The sequence below is a fragment of the Notolepis coatsorum genome, assembly GCF_963971535.1.
Source record: "Notolepis coatsorum genome assembly, chromosome: 12".
Taxonomy (NCBI): Eukaryota; Metazoa; Chordata; class Actinopteri; order Aulopiformes; family Paralepididae; genus Notolepis; species Notolepis coatsorum.
Window position 1 is genome coordinate 37,063,190 of NC_140176.1, and position 16,439 is coordinate 37,079,628.

At 43.1% G+C, this 16,439-nt stretch overlaps 1 protein-coding gene across 2 annotated transcripts in view; it reads left to right on the top strand.

Annotated features, from left to right (window-relative positions):
• Window positions 1-16,439, top strand: part of oplah (5-oxoprolinase, ATP-hydrolysing) — a 95,548-nt gene that overhangs the window by 990 nt on the left and 78,119 nt on the right. For both annotated transcript variants that reach the window (XM_084326499.1, XM_084326498.1), the window contains exons 2-6: window positions 415-660; window positions 1,183-1,374; window positions 7,522-7,636; window positions 9,117-9,240; window positions 15,356-15,551. In XM_084326499.1, coding sequence (XP_084182625.1) covers window positions 490-660; window positions 1,183-1,374; window positions 7,522-7,636; window positions 9,117-9,240; window positions 15,356-15,551 — 798 coding nt within the window. In that variant the 5' untranslated portion in view covers window positions 415-489. The remainder of the gene's footprint in view (window positions 1-414; window positions 661-1,182; window positions 1,375-7,521; window positions 7,637-9,116; window positions 9,241-15,355; window positions 15,552-16,439) is intronic.

Consider the following 16,439-nt stretch of genomic DNA (forward strand, 5'->3'; position numbering starts at 1 on the left):
ATAATTAATCTCTTAAACTATATATTTATCTACAATATATATATATATATATATGTAGTTATTAATGCTCTCTCTCTCCTTCTTTCTCTGTCTTTATCTCCCTCTCTCCCCACCCTCTTTCTTTCTCTCCCTGTCTCTTTTCTCACTCGTTTCTCTGTCTCCTCTCTCTTTCCATCTCCCCCTCTCTCTCCCTATTTCTCACTCATTTTCTCTCTCTCCATCCTCCTCTCCCCCCTCTCTCACTCCCCCTTCTCCACCCCTCTCTATATTTGCCCCCTTCTCCACCCCTCTATCTTTGCCCCCTCTCTCTTCGCCCCCTCTCCCCCCCCTCTCTTTGCCCCTCTCTCTCTCTTTGCCCTCCTCCCCTCTCTCTCTTTGCCCCCCCCCTCTATTTGCCCCCCCCCTTCTCTTCAGATCAGCTACAGTTAGTCACAGATCCAGGAGCAGCAATTCTCTGTACTCTGTATTCTGTACTCTGTACTGTACATTATGGCAGAGACCATGGGGCGGTTTGACTTTGCCGTGGACCGTGGAGGCACCTTCACTGATGTGTTTGCCAGGCTGCCAGATGGTGGAGAGAGAGTCCTGAAACTACTGTCCCGGGACCCTCAGAACTACAAAGACGCTCCTACAGAGGGCATCCGCCGAATCCTGGAGGAGGTGGGGGGGATGATAGATGGATGAGGGATGGATGGATGATAGATGATGATAGATGGATGATAGATGGATGATAGATGATGATAGGTGAATGATAGATGATGATAGATGGATGGATGATAGATGGATGATAGATGATGATGGATGGATGATGGATGGATTATAGATGATTAAAAATGGATGATGATAGATGGATGATAGATGGATGATGATGGATGGATGATAGATGGATGATAGATGATGATGGATGGATTATAGATGATGATGGATGGATGATAGATGATGATAGATGGATGATAGATGGATGGATGATAGATGGATGATAGATGGATGATAGATTGATGATAGATGATGATGGATGGATGATGGATGGATGATAGATGATGATAGATGGAGAATGGATGGGTGATAGATGGATGATTTACATGCACTAGAATGCATGTCTCTTCATCATCCCTCAGGTCCTGTTTAAACCCAGCGGCCGTGACCTCTGTATGTGTCGTGACCTCTTGTCTGTGCTCACAGGAAACCGGGCGAGTCTTTCCCCGTGACCAGCCCGTGGACTCGTCTCTGATAGGTTGGATCAGGATGGGAACCACCGTCGCCACCAATGCGCTGCTGGAGAGGGAGGGAGAAAAGACCGCCCTCCTCATCACAAAGGGCTTCAAGGACCTGCTTCACATCGGTACCCAGGCCAGGCCCAAGCTCTTTGACTTGGTCAGTAGCTGTGTGTTGATGCAGGTTTTTCCCCAGGGTTTTCCAACAAGACGGTGCTGAGTCACAACTAGGGGGTGGTCCGGAGGGGGGCTGTGCCCACCATCTGGGAGGCCAGCAAATGTGCAATAAAGAAGCCATTTGCTGTAATTTCCTGCAACTTAAAAACATAATTTCTATAAAATAGCAAAAACAAGGGTAAATTCCAAATAAGTTGAACACGAAATCCCATGCAGGCATAAACACACACACACACACACACAAAGTGGAATCAATCTGGTATTAGACAATGATGCGTCTGTTTCTAAGCTGGCCACAAAAAACTTCAACATTTTCTTTTTTTTATGTATTTATGTATTTATGTATTTATTTATTTATTTATTTAATGTTAAAACTTCAAACAGAAAGTATAGTCAGCTTCGCTACTGTAGCTAATTCAAAAGTCAAGGCTTGAATGAGTGTATTTGCGAGGGAGTAATGGGGAGGCTGGATGGCCTAGACTAGAGGTAAAGAGGCCGGTAACCGGAAGGTTGCTGTTTCGATCCCCGTCTCCGACAGGAGGGTGTATTCCAGCTGTGAGTGGCTGTGAGCTGGTGACTGAAGGGTGGCTGGTATTACATCGAAGGTGCCCACCATCCTGCTGAAGTGCCCTTGAGAAAGGCACTGGACCCTAAACTTGCTAGGAGGGATATGAGGACTGTGTGAATGTGTAACTAGCAGGGATATGAGGACTGTGTAACTAGGAGGGATATGAGGACTGTGTGAATGTGTAACTAGCAGGGATATGAGGACTGTGTGTATGTGTAACTAGGAGGGATATGAGGACTGTGTGTATGTGTAACTAGTAGGGATGCCCCGATCACGTTTTTTGCCACCGATACCGATCACCGATCGTCGTGAGCCATATCGGCCAATACCGATCCGATACCGATCGTTTTTGATTAAAAAAAAATTAAATATTATTTTATATACATTTAAAAAAAAAATATAAAATATATATATTATATAATTAGACTTGTACTTGTATTATCTGCGAGACATCGCCACCACGCAACAAGCTCCACTGTCTGTGTGTACTCTAGTAGCCTCCAGCTACGGCCAGGATTCTCCGGAGCTGCAGCTGGACCCTATACTCGAGTAGCCTCGAGCTACGGCCAGGATTCTCCTGCGCTGCAGCTGGACCCTATTGGTATAACGTTACTGTGCTCAGCAAGCCCTCAGCTCGAATACGCGTCGAATCAGTGTTATAAGACATTGATATCAGGAGCTATCTGTAGCTACTGCTAGCCGGATATATAACGTTAATACAACGCCTCGGTGAACTATTTAGGAGGGATATGAGGACTGTGTATGTGTAACTAGGAGGGATATGAGGACTGTGAGTATGTATGTAACTAGGAGGGATATGAGGACTGTGAGTATGTGTAACTGGGATATGAATGAGGACTGTGTATGTGTAACTAGGAGGGATATGAGGACTGAGTATGTATGTAACTAGGAGGGATATGAGGACTGAGTGTCTGTCTAACTAGGAGGGATATGAGGACAGTGTGTATGTGTAACTAGGAAGGATATGAGGACAGTGTGTGTGTGTGTAACTAGGAGGGATATGAGGACTGTGTGTATGTGTAACTAGAGGGATATGAGGAGGACTGTGTATGCGAAAAGACACATTTCCATTGCCTTACTGTAAAAAAGAAAACTGTAAAAAAAAAAACTGTAAATGTCTGGCAGCAACGGTTGCCAAATACTTACTGTCAAATTACAGTAAAATCAAATACATTTACAGATTACAACCTTTATTTAATGGTTAATATTTTTATAAAAGGTAATTTACTGTATTTTTATGGCATTTATACTTAAAGTAGAAAAACAAAAGTAATCTGTCAAATAATACAGTGAATTTCCCATGATATATTTATTTTTTTACAGTGATATTGACAATAAAATAAAATAATCTTCTAATTATTCATCCAACTGTTTCTACTCCGCTACACTCGGACAGTCTTTGGCAGTGGACATGGGTGATTGTGGTGTGAGATGAAGGGGATGAGACAAAGGAACAATGGAGATGTCTTGTTGTGTGAGTCTTTTGTCTGGGCTTAGTGGTGTTAGTGGTGGACGCTAGAAGACTGTATCAGCGTTATCATAACGACGCCTCATCCAAAGTTATTTGACGTTATCACATTGACCTACTGTTGCCGGCGCGCTTGAGGCAAACAAAGATTTATTTTCTTGACCTTCCTATCATGACCGCTTTCCTTGGTCAAGTTAAGAGCAGGGCAGAGCAACTCGATCTGTGAATTCAAATAGTCGTGCTGTGAATTCACAGTTAAAGTCGAAAAACATTAAACAAGTGGTGAAATAGTTTGAAGAAAATCCTGACTCATGGTGTTTGTGCACAGGGATCAGACCAACTGGCCTCTGTTGCTGACGGCTTTCAATGTGTCACTATTGTTAAATTAGATTAGATTAGATTAAAATGTATTGTCATTATACAGCACAAGTATAGTACAACAAAAATATGTTATATGGGTTATATGCAGGTGTATAAGTATGTATATAGAATGATATGCAGGTATAGTCAGACAGATATATACTGTATATATATGCAGTAAATATAAATAATATATAAATGTGTATATACAGCACTATTGTACATGCTATCATACAGAGTTATATGGGTAGACTATAGTATGAGGTAGGTACTAGTTATGATTACTGTTGTAGACAGTGAAAGCAGTAGGCCGGTATAAATTGAACCTCTTATCTTCTAAGTATTCATACCTACTCTATTTTCTGTGCCAACTCATTCAGAGAAAAGTTTTAAAGCGAGATAACACTACTTTTATTCTGGGTTTTGGACGCATGCTGCTTGCAACTCTGGGGGGTCGTTATGTAATAACGGGAGGTGGGATTTATTCTTTGCATGGAAAAGTGAACGTAAAATGGTGGCATTTTAACCTCTCTCTGTACATCCACAGTATAGAGTATAGAATATTTAGTGTAGAGGTTTTTTTATGTACGTGAAATGGAGGTTGGTCTCTTTCTCTCCAGCTTTCCATCTCTCTCTTTCTCTCCCCCTATCTCCCTCTTTCTATTTGTCTCTCCATCTCCCTCTCCCCCTCTCTATCTTTGTCTCCCCCCTCTCTCTCTTTGTTCCCCTTCTCTCTCCCCCCTCTCTATCTTTGCCCCCTCTCTCTTCAGACCAGCTACAGTTATCACAGATCCAGGAGCAGCAGTTCTCTGCACTTATCTTTGCCCCCTCTCCCCCCTCTCTATCTTTACCCCCCCCCCTCTCTGTGTGCACATATGGGTTATGCTGTGTATTCGTCCGTCTGAATGGAGCTTTGGTTGCTACAGCTGCTCTACTGTATCGTGCTGGGCACAGCAGACGCATACGCATAGTACACATAGACACACGTGCACGCACGCACAGAGCTTCATGTCATTTTTATTGTTAACAGGTGTGTGTCAGGGATTTCAGAGGGAAGTAATGTGAGCTTGATTCATTCAGTGCTTATAGATAACACTCTAGGCCATATATCAATTACTTGGATCTACAGAACACAAAAACACAGACACATGGACTGATACACACTTGAATTAATGAATGGATGAATGGCTGCATTTCTGTTGGACCTTTTTAGCACTAGAACACAAAGTTCACACTGCAAGCGAAAGTGACTCGGATCAGATTTTTGTGAACAGCACAAATCACAGTGTGAACAGCACAAATCACATGGAATCTGATCTTTTCCTTTTTTTTTTTTTTTTTTTATCCACTTTTTCTCCCATTTTTCTATATTTTCTCCCATCCCAATTTCGTATCATCCAATTCAACCCTCCCCTGTCACGAACGCTGTTTCTTGCCTCCCACAAGCCGGCTGCAATGTGGACTAAGTCATACATAGCACAAGTCCCCTCCGGTACTTGAGGTAACAGCAGTCGCATCTTTTCACCTGCGCAGCTCGATCTCTCAGTGTCGAGGAGTAACGCGTGGGAGGCTCACGCTGCCCCCGACACTTCCTGATTCTACTGCGCAGGCGGACCAACCGACTTGTAGGAGTCGCTTGTTCACAACGCCCGATCCCCACCCTTCAGTTTCCCTCCCCGTAATACGGCCAATGTGTATTACTGCGGACGACCAGCTAAACTGAAAACAATGTGGAGAGCTGGATTCGAACACGCGAATCCTAGCGTCTCCACACTGGTGGCGAGTGCCTTGCCCACTACACCACCTAGCCGCCCTGAATCTGATCTTTTCTATACTGATGCAGGTCACTTTCATATGTGGTCCTAAATCAGATACAGGTATTTTGCACTGCGACCTCAGTCTGAACAGTCATGCGACTTTCACATCTCTGGATTGACATTTGTCACCTTTTTCTTTATTGTTCCTTTGCCCATGCGGGTCAGTTCAGGAACGTGACCAGTTCACACTGGAATCTGATATTCTTATCTCTTGTTGGAAAATCCTGGGGAAAGCCCTGCACCACACTTTATTTGGACTTTTCAGAAAATAACCCGGTGCACCTTTAACCCTTTCACTACCACACTACAGACCGTATGGTTTGAGAAGTGAGTGCAGACCACGACATTTCTAGGTCTGACTTTAAGACACGGTTGGGAGGACAGCGGTGGGGTTTGGAGTTTGCCCCCAGCCGTGCGATACACTGTTGGCTTTTAGTGGTCACCGGTCACTTATCAATCCCACCTCACACACCTTTTTACTTGTGTGTGTGTGTGTGTGTGTGTGTGTGTGTGTGTGTGTGTGTGTGTGTGTGTGTGTGTGTGTGTGTGAGTGTGAGTGATGCGTGTGTGATGCGTGTGCAGAGAATTACAGTAATCAAGATGAGAGGAAACAAGAAAGTGTCCATGAGTTCATGTTCATTCAAGTTCAGGCGGAAGGTTTTAGACAAGAATGTGCTATAGGCTACACCAGTGTTTCTCAAAGTGGGGGGCGCGCCCCCCAGGGGGGGCGCAGAGGCATGACAGGGGGGGCCTTGTGATTTATAAAAAAACTTGGATTACAAAAAATTATCACTAAAGTGCTATCTGTTGCAGCTGCACTGTTCTCCATGAAAATACCATTTCTCAAAATCTGAAAATCATTATTTAATAAAACACAGAAAAGGATCACCAAGTTACTCTGGATAAAATAAACCTTTACAGACAACATTGAGACAAAGCTTCCTGACACATCTCCATCCAAACTCTTGGAAGAACTCTTTGAAATCTCATCTGATACCACCTAGAGAGCTAGTTTCAGAGTGTGGTGCTGAGTACCAAGTATCTCATGATGCAGCAGTTAAGGTGTTGATACCATTCAGCACCACATACAGTATCTGTGTGAAGCTGGCTTTTCATCCATGACAGCTCTGAAAACAAAATATAGGGCCAATTTGAAAGGTCACGACATTGGTGTTATTTCAATAAATTTAAACATGGCCCATTTCATGACTATTTTGGTGGGGGCGAGGGGGGGGGGGGGGGCAAAATATTTTGGTCCGCCAAAGGGGGGCCTGACAGAAAAAGTTTGAGAAGCACTGGGCTACACCATGTCCAGGAAAAGAATGTTGAATTTCTTTTTTTGATCCACTTTTTCTCCTCCTGTTTTTCTGTGTTTTTCTCCCATCCCAATTTAGTCGTGCCAATTCCCCCCTCCCCTTCCTGGTCGTTGCTCGCATGTGCCCCCCACTGGTCGGTCTAGGGAGGGTTGATAGATACTAGCACATGTCCCCTCCGATACATGCAGAGTCAGCCAGCCAGCCACCTCTTTTCACCTGCCAGCGCGGACTCTCATTGGCGAGGTGTAACGTGTGGGCTCACACTACCCTCACCATCTCCCTTCCTTGCTGTGCAGGCGCCCTGACCGACCTGTAGGGGTCGCTGTTTACAACGACCAGATTACCACCCCACCGGCTTCCTCCCGCTGACTCTGCCAATTGAGCCAGTATGACGGCCGGCCAAGCCGGAGGCAACGCTGACAGCCGGATTCGATACCAGTGTCTCACGCGTTGGTGACAAGCGCTTAGTCCGCTGCGCCACCCAGCCGCCCCAGAATGTTGAATTTCTGAAGTTTCTTGACAAACCTCTGTTTCAATCGTGTGTGTGTGTTTGTTTGTGTATCTCTGTGTGTGTAAACAGGAAGTAGTAATGCCTGAAGTCCTGTACGAGGAAGTAGTTGAGGTGGATGAACGAGTTGTGCTCAGGCAAGATGGCTGCCGCCTGCCAAAGAAAGACTCCAAACGCATCGTCACAGGTAGGATACAGTACACCTGCTTACATAAGAGAGGCGTGTGCATGTGGTGCTGTGCAGGGAATACCTGGAGGAATAGGATACAGTACACCTGCTTACATAAGAGAGGTGTGTGCATGTGGTGCTGTGCAGAATACCTGGAGGGACGCCTGCATACTGACTCTGGCTCCTAGTGATTATGACTGACCCTGCAACTAAGGATGAAGTAAATGCACCGTTTTCTGTGTTTCATGCAATGCTTTCTAGGCCTACAGTATATAGAGGTGGGAATCGATACGATATGATCACAATACTAGAGTCATGATATTGTAATATTGTGATATATTGCGATTTATTACTTTTTCTTTTTTTTTACCTGCAAACGATGTCCCCAACAGAAAACATCTGCAATTGAGAATATATACACATCATCTGTTTTATCTAAGATAAAGTTTTCAGTCTGTTCACCTCACTTCAATAATTTTTATTGCAGCAAAATGGTATTCGCAAAATGGTCGATAATGGCCTCACTGTATCGATATAATATTGGCACGCAAAACATTTCCCCCTCACCCCTAACAGTATATGACATGCCATATAGACGTGCACCATAGTTCTATAATACTGTAGGTCCTAATTTTATGTGATCTCCAACCAACAACTTACAGTAACCTAAAGACATGTTTCAGTTTTGCTGAGCTGGCCTAACAACCTCAAAACTAATGTAGCTTATCATTTACATTTAGTCATTTAGCTGACGCTTTTGTCCAAAGCGACTTACAAGTTCTGTACGACAAGTCATCAGGAAGGACACAACTCTATCAGCTGAGTAACAATGTACATCAAAGTGTTGAGTGCTACAGTGTAGGTTAGTTTATTAGGACAAGTGCATGACAGTTTATAGTAGCTTATAGTTCACATTGTACAACTGTATGACTATTATTTTATTTTATTCCATTTGCAACCTGCCCTCAATTACTAATTTATACCCACAGGACCCAAATCAACCCTGTGCATCACTAGCCTGTATACCGTGTCTCCCCCCCAGGCAGTAGAGGGTCTCACGTCAACCCTATGCATCACTAGCCTGTAGGGGTGTAACGATGCGACCTCACAATGATTAAATTCGATTACGATTCTTCAGGCAACGATTCAATGCATCATGAAATCTCTTCATTTGACCACGATTCGATTCGAATAATAATATAATAATAATAATAATTCGAATAATAATAATAAATCAGTTAATTCCCCCAAAAAAGAATTATACACAAATGTGGCTGGGGGAACTGATTCATTCAGCATGAATGGACTATAGGTCAATAAAAAAACAATAACAAAAAAAAATAACATTAAATTATTTATTTTATTTTATTTATTTTATTTAGATTATAATCGATTCTAACATTTTCAAATCGATGCAGTTGAATCGTCACATTAGAATCGATGCATTTCGATGCATCATTACACCCCCCTACTAGTCTGTATTGCTGTGTCTCCTCAGGCAGTACCGGGGACTCCCTGGAGGTGTGGAAGGAGTTGGATCTGGACCAGGTGGAGAGAGACCTGAGAGGAGTGCTCTCAAAAGGCATCACCAGTCTGGCCGTTCTCCTGCTTCACTCCTACACGTCAGTACAAGCCCCTATCTCCACCAGCTCCTACTGTACATGTCTAATGCTTTGTCCCCATTAGCTATGTTCAGCCTGGCTGGGGATAGCCATGGTCTAGCATGGTATGGTATGGTTGGGTTTGTGTCTCCATTGTGTTTCTTGTAAACTCTTCGGTTGCTAAGCAACCTTTTAAAATCTACACCACCAACTGTGGTACACAAGCTGAACCATGATGATGCAACAGTCAAGGTGTCTGTCTCTCAGCCGGGGTCCAGCCAGGGTTGGCCAGGTTCTAAAGACAATGGAGACGCTCACTGTGCACCAGACAGGCCTGGCTAAACCCTGGCTAGTGGAACCAAGGCAGAACATTTACCACTGATGTCACATCAAAATCCACCATTTAGATAAAACTTATTTTCAGATTAACACCCATTCATACTTTTTTAAATAACACATTCAATTCTAAGATAAAGAGTTTATTGTCCCCTGAATGCTCTCAAATCCAAAATGAAAGAATTTTGACGTGAAATTAGATTCCTTAGGATGTCAATGTTTTAAATGTATCTGAATACGAAACTGACTCCTGACTCCATCTCTTTGGAAATGTGAGTTCTCAATAGCTGAAGAACAACCTCCTATCTGCATAAAATAAAGTGGGGAAAAACCTCCTATCTGCACTTTGCGAGGCACTAAAACCTGGTCGGTATTGTTAACACATAATATAGTAATATAGTCCAAAAACAGTGTATTGTATTGTATCCTTAAAAAATAGCATTCTGCAAGAAAACAACACGAAAACAACAATTATTCAGATAGTAGGTTTTGTTCTTCGGCCATTGTTATGCTTGTTTTCATTTTCTTTTCTTTTTATTATTCTTTCTTTTTGTCTCCTTTTGTGTTTTATTTCTATGCTGCTGCCTGTCTTGGCCAAGTCTTCCTTGGAAAAGAGATTCTTAATCTCAATGGGACTTTCCTGGTTAAATAAAGGTTAAATAAAAAAAGAAAACCTGGGCAGGTCGTAGTAGATTGTATAGTATAGAATGTCCAGTAACAGAGATATTAAACCTACGGCTCTTTGTTCTCAATGGATTCTTTCAGGGTCATGAAACCCAGCACATAAAAGACCAATGTAGAATGAATTAATGGCTGCGCTTCTATAGTGCTTCTCTAGTACCAGTGCTGCTTTACTGTGCTATGACTGATTCAGTGTCTGTGGCCCCCAGTGGGAATCAAACCCCTAACCCTGTTTGTGGCATGGTCCGAGCATCAAAGGCTCTATTGTCCCAGAGGGGGGAATTACTTTTGCACGGCAAAAATAAAAAGATAAAATTATAAAGATAAAAACGGTTAAATAGGTTAAAAAGAAGTTAAGAAATGTACAAAAGAAGGTAAGAAATATACAAAAGAAGGTAAGAAATATAAAGAAAAATGTAACGACAAACGTAAAACACTTTTTGAACACTGTGCGAAAAGAGGCGAGAAATTCGAGCGGGAAAAAACGGCGGGAGAGATGAACGACAGAAAAGAACAGATCGTCTTGTACCAGAGTTGTACCAGAGTTGTACCCTATAGGCTCCTATAGTTATGTGTGGTGGTGGGAGCGAGAGGGAGAGAGAGAGAGAGTAAGAGAGACAGGTTCGGGTATCGGTAGAGGACTAGCGTGCGCATGCAACATGGTGTGGTAAAAAAAAAGGTAATTTATCAGTCTGGGTGATGAGACGCCACGAGTAAGACAGCGTACAGGAAACACCCAGGGCACCGTTTTTCACCCTCCTGTCTGTCTGTCTGTCTGTCTGTCTCTCTCTTTTTTATTTCCCTCTCCAATTCAGTCTCACTCTCAACCCCCCCACGCCCCCCTGCTCTCTCTCCTTCCCTCCCTCCTTCCCTCCCTCCCTCCCGCGCTCTATGAGAGCATGTATGTCTGGGTGTCAGGTTGCCAGCTTCTCATGTGAAGCCCATGTGGTTGACTTCACGGAGAGCCAATAGGAGAGCAAGAGTACAGCATGTTCTTTCTGCATCTCCCGCCTCCTGCCTGAAGCACTTTCACACTTGAGCTGATGGTTTTCTCCTCTCTTACCTCTACTCTCATTCAGTTTTTAATCTTAAAGTAATTAAGATAGTATATCCTATATATATATATATATTAAGGCTGTCAATCGATTAAAATATTTAATCTGATTAATCGCATGATTGTCCATAGTTAACTCGTGATTAATCGCAAATTAATCGCATATTTTGTATCTGTTCTAAATATACCTTAAACAGATCTTTTTCAAGTTTTAATACTCTTATCAACATGAGAGTCAATAAATGCTTGCTTTATGCAGCCATTTAACACAAAAGGATGACCCTCATGCATTACAAATTTGCATCAAATTCAAAACAGAGTGATGCACAAAATAACTTAAAAGAAAATAATAATTTAAAACAATGAATAAAGTGTGCATGAAATAATAGGGGAAAGAAAACGTTAGGAACTTGTTACATTCACCCACACAAGGGCTGAGGACACACACACGCCCCCCCCCCTCTCTCTCTCTCTCTCTCTCACACACTCTCTTTCTCTCTTGCCCCTCCCTCATCTCTCACCCCCCCTCCCTCTCTCTCTCTCTCTCTCTCTCTCTCTCTCTCTCTCTCTCTCTCTCTCTCTCTCTCTCTCTCTCACACATACACACTTTGAGTCAGAAACAAACATAGTATCAATGAGAGTATCAATAATACACCTGAGTGAAGTCTTGTGTGACGTTTTATAAAGCGTTAATCGCGCGTAAAAAAAAAAGTGGCGTTAATAGAATTGTACATTAACGCGTTAATATCGCGTTAACCTTGACAGCCTTAATATATATATAATATACAATACTATTTATTGTCATTGCACAAGTACAGAGTACAACTAAATGAAGTTGGTATCTAACCAGAGGGCAAAGTAGCAGTAAAATGCATGGCAGTACACAGTAGAACATGGGAATATATGGAGTATATATTCAGATTCAGATTCCTTTATTGTCACTTATTTCAGTACTTTACAGTACCGTACTTTTCGCACTATAAGCCGCACCTGACTATAAGCCGCAGCAGCTAAATTGAATGATGTGTACATATATAAGCCGCACTGGACTATAAGCCGCAGGTGTTTTAATGTTTAATTACCATATGTAATTAGCATTGGGACACAATACTGTCGGACAAATAACAAGCATTAACTCATTTACAAGTTGTATTAAGTTTAGCAAATAAGATAGATAAATAACATTTCAATGCAGTCAAAAAAGCAATATTTAGATGTTTACATTTTCGAGTTTGGTCACGTTGAGTCACATATAAGCCGCACCGCTATATAAGCCGCAGGGTCGAAAAATGGGGGAAAAAGCCGCGGCTTATAGTCCGAAAAGTACGGTACTTTATTGTGGTCCCTCGACCATAGCAGCTTCCAATAATAAAAATACAATAAATTTAACATAGAATAAAATAAGATGACTAAAATAAAGATGACTACAGGTATATACAGTTCTAAAAAGTGTGCAGTGCAATACAATACATTTAGCATAGAATAAAATAAGATGCCTAAAATAAAGATTACTATATACAGTTCCAAAAAAGTGTGCATTGCAGATGTAGATATTTGACTATATACATTTTTGTATGTACAGTTCCAAAAAAAATGTGTGTGACGTGCAATGAGCAATGCGCAAATTTTAGCAGTGTGTAAAATGCAATGTGCACTACAGTTTTTTATCGGCAGCAACAGTGTAGTCCGGGGGGGGGGTCATCAATGGGCTCTGTATGATGACGACACTAATCGGATCCGAGTCATTTAATACAGAGTCTTGATCTGATATTTGTATTTTCCTACAAGTATATTAAAGTTAGTAAAAACCAAGCCAATGCAGGTGAGATATGCTTGGTAACTGAATAGCTCTGCCTAAAGAAAAAAAGGTCTATATTCTCCACGAGCGCCTCTGCATGTGATTAGAGCAGAGGAGCGGAATTTCTTGTTGACTGGCACAGAGAAATGCACTTTTGGTGCGAACAGACAGGCTGATGCGAGCTGCAGCAGTTCAGCGAGGCAGCAGTTCAGTGAGGCAGTGAGGCAGCAGTTCAGTCAGGCAGCAGTTCAGCGAGGCAGCAGTTCAGCGAGGCAGCAGTTCAGTGAGGCAGCAGTTCAGTGAGGCAGCAGTTCAGCGAGGCAACAGTTCAGTCAGGCAGCAGTTCAGTGAGGCAGCAGTTCAGCGAGGCAGCAGTTCAGTGAGGCAGCAGTTCAGTGAGGCAGCAGTTCAGTGAGGCAGCAGTTCAGTGAGGCAGCAGTTCAGCGAGGCAGCAGTTCAGTGAGGCAGCAGTTCAGTGAGGCAGCAGTTCAGCGAGGCAGCAGTTCAGTGAGGCAGCAGTTCAGTGAGGCAGCAGTTCAACGAGGCAGCAGTTCAGTGAGGCAGCAGTTCAGTGAGGCAGCAGTTCAGTGAGGCAGCAGTTCAGTGAGGCAGCAGTTCAGCGAAGCAGCAGTTCAGTCAGGCAGCAGTTCAGTGAGGCAGCAGTTCAGTGAGGCAGCAGTTCAGTGAGGCAGCAGTTCAGTCAGGCAGCAGTTCAGTGAGGCAGCAGTTCAGTGAGGCAGCAGTTCAGTGAGGCAGCAGTTCAGTCAGGCAGCAGTTCAGTGAGGCAGCAGTTCAGTCAGGCAGCAGTTCAGTGAGGCAGCAGTTCAGTGAGGCAACAGTTCAGTGAGGCAGCAGTTCAGCGAGGCAGACATTCCACTGGCAGTGTGTCCCCAGCGTTACATAATCACCTCCTCTTTTCTTTCTCTCGCTGTCGTACTTTCAACATCAATATCAAAGTATCACATTTGATTGTGATCCTACAACATAACTTTTAGTGTGTGAAATCCTCTTTCAGTGCCTCTGTGCTTGTTTTCTTAGGCATACCTCGCTGGTATGTGTGCCATTAGCGTTAGCCACGCTTCTAGGCCTCTTTGCTTTTGGAAAGAATGATATATATATTATAATAATTATAATATATATATTTATTTTTTATTATTTCACTCAACTAAGAGTTTGGCAGTCAACTACGGCTCCTTTCGAACGATTAGTCGACTAATCGAGGTCAGTCCTAGTTTATACAGGGGAGTAGACACAATGGAGTGGGGGCATTGTACAGATAGGGGTGAGTGATGTAAACAGATAGGGGAGAGTGACAGACAGGGGTGAGTGATGTAGACAGATAGGGGAGAGTGACACAGATAGGGGAGAGTGATGTAGACAGATAGAGGAGAGTGACTTAGACAGATAGGGGAGAGTGACCTAGACAGATAGGGGAGAGTGACCTAGACAGATAGGGGAGAGTGACCTAGACAGATAGGGGAGAGTGACCTAGACAGATAGGGGAGAGTGACCTAGACAGATAGGGGATGCTGATGTATGCTGATAACCTTCCATATAGCTGTTGTGTGTCATGTTTCCTGTCTCTCTTCACTGTGCTACTGTATCTAATAAAGTAGAAAAGAAACCTCTTTGTTTTTGTCTCCATTTGTCTCTCTTTCTGTCTCTGTTCCATTTGAATGGGTTGAGGATTCAGAATCAATGCTGAATCATGGCTTCACCTGTCAAACTTGTTTTAAATTCTACAGAATAGATTTATATTAAACTCAACCTCTCTGACTTTATCTCTCCAACTAACTTTATGTCTCTCCCTCTCTCCATCTGTGTTCTCCCTCTCTCTCCATCTGTGTTCTCTCTTTCTCCATCCCTGTTCTCTCACCCTCCATCTCCCTCTCCCCCTCCATCTCTGTTCTCCATCTCTCTCCATCTTTCTCTCTCCATCTATCTCCATCTCTCTATCTCCATCTCTGCTTTCTCTCTCTCTCCTCTCTGTCTCTCTCCTATCTCCATATCTCTCTCTCTGTCTCTCCTCTCTCTCTCTCTCTCTCTCTCTCTCTCTCTCTCTCTCTCTCTCTCTCTCTCTCTCTCTCTCTCTCTCTCTCTCTCTCTGTCTCCCTCTCTCTCTCTCTCTCCCTCTCTCTCTCACTTGCTCTCTATCTCTCTCTCACGCACTCTCTCTCTCTCTCCTGTCTCTCTCTCTCTCCTCTCTCTGTCTCTCTCTCTCTGTTCTCTCTCTCTGTTCTCTCTCTCTGTCTCTCTCTCTCTCTCAGGTGGTCTGTCCATGAGAAGGCGGTGGGCTCTCTAGCTCGTCGTCTGGGCTTCACTCAGGTGTCTCTGTCCAGTGAGGTGATGCCCATGGTGAGGGCCGTGCCGCGCGGCTACACCGTCTGCACCGACGCCTACCTGACGCCCAAGATCCACCAGTACCTGAAGAGCTTCACCAGCGGCTTCAAGGGGGGCCTGAAGGTGTGTGTGTGTGTGTGTGTGTGTGTGTGTGTGTGTGTGTGTGTGTGTGTGTGTGTGTGTGTGTGTGTGTGTGTGTGTGTGTGTGTGTGTGTGTGTGTGTGTGTGTGTGTGTGTGTGTGTGTGTGTGTGTGTGTGTGTGTGTGTGTGTGTGTGTGTGTGTGTGTGTGTGTGTGTGTGTGTGTGTGTGTGTGTTGTCTTGGAATATCATAATTAGGGCTGCAACTAATGACTATTTTGGTAGTCGACTAATCTGTCGATTATTTTTTCGATTAGTCGACTAATCGAAAAAATATTATATTATATATATATATATATATATATATATATATATTTTTTTTTTTTTTTCATTTTTTTTGCACTACCTATCTTTGTGAAAGTGGCTTCTCAGCTCTGGTCCAGCTGAAGACAGAGCAGAGGAACAGATTGGACATTGAGCATGACCTCAGAGTTGCTTTGAGACTCTTGTCAGGACCAAACAACATCCCCAGTTATCCCATTAGTTCCCCCAAACTTACTGTCGGTCTGTTATGTTAAGCTAAGAAGTATTCAGCTGGCTGGACCAGAGCTGAGAAGCCACTTTCAAAAAAATAAATAAAAAAATTAAATATTTGTATGGCTAATCGACGCAACAATTTCTCGTCAACGATTTTTTTTATAATCGACATCGCCGATTATGTCGACTAATCGTTGCAGCCCTAATCATAATGTTATAGTAGTATACTTATTCATGATGCATCATATTTGCATCCACCGTTGTACTCTTTCTATAAGTTGCCCCTCATATTTGCACTCTTTCTATAAGTTGCCCCTCATATTTGCACTCTTTCTATAAGTTGCCCCTCATATTTGCACTCTTTATATAAGTTGCCCCTCATTTTTGTACTCTTT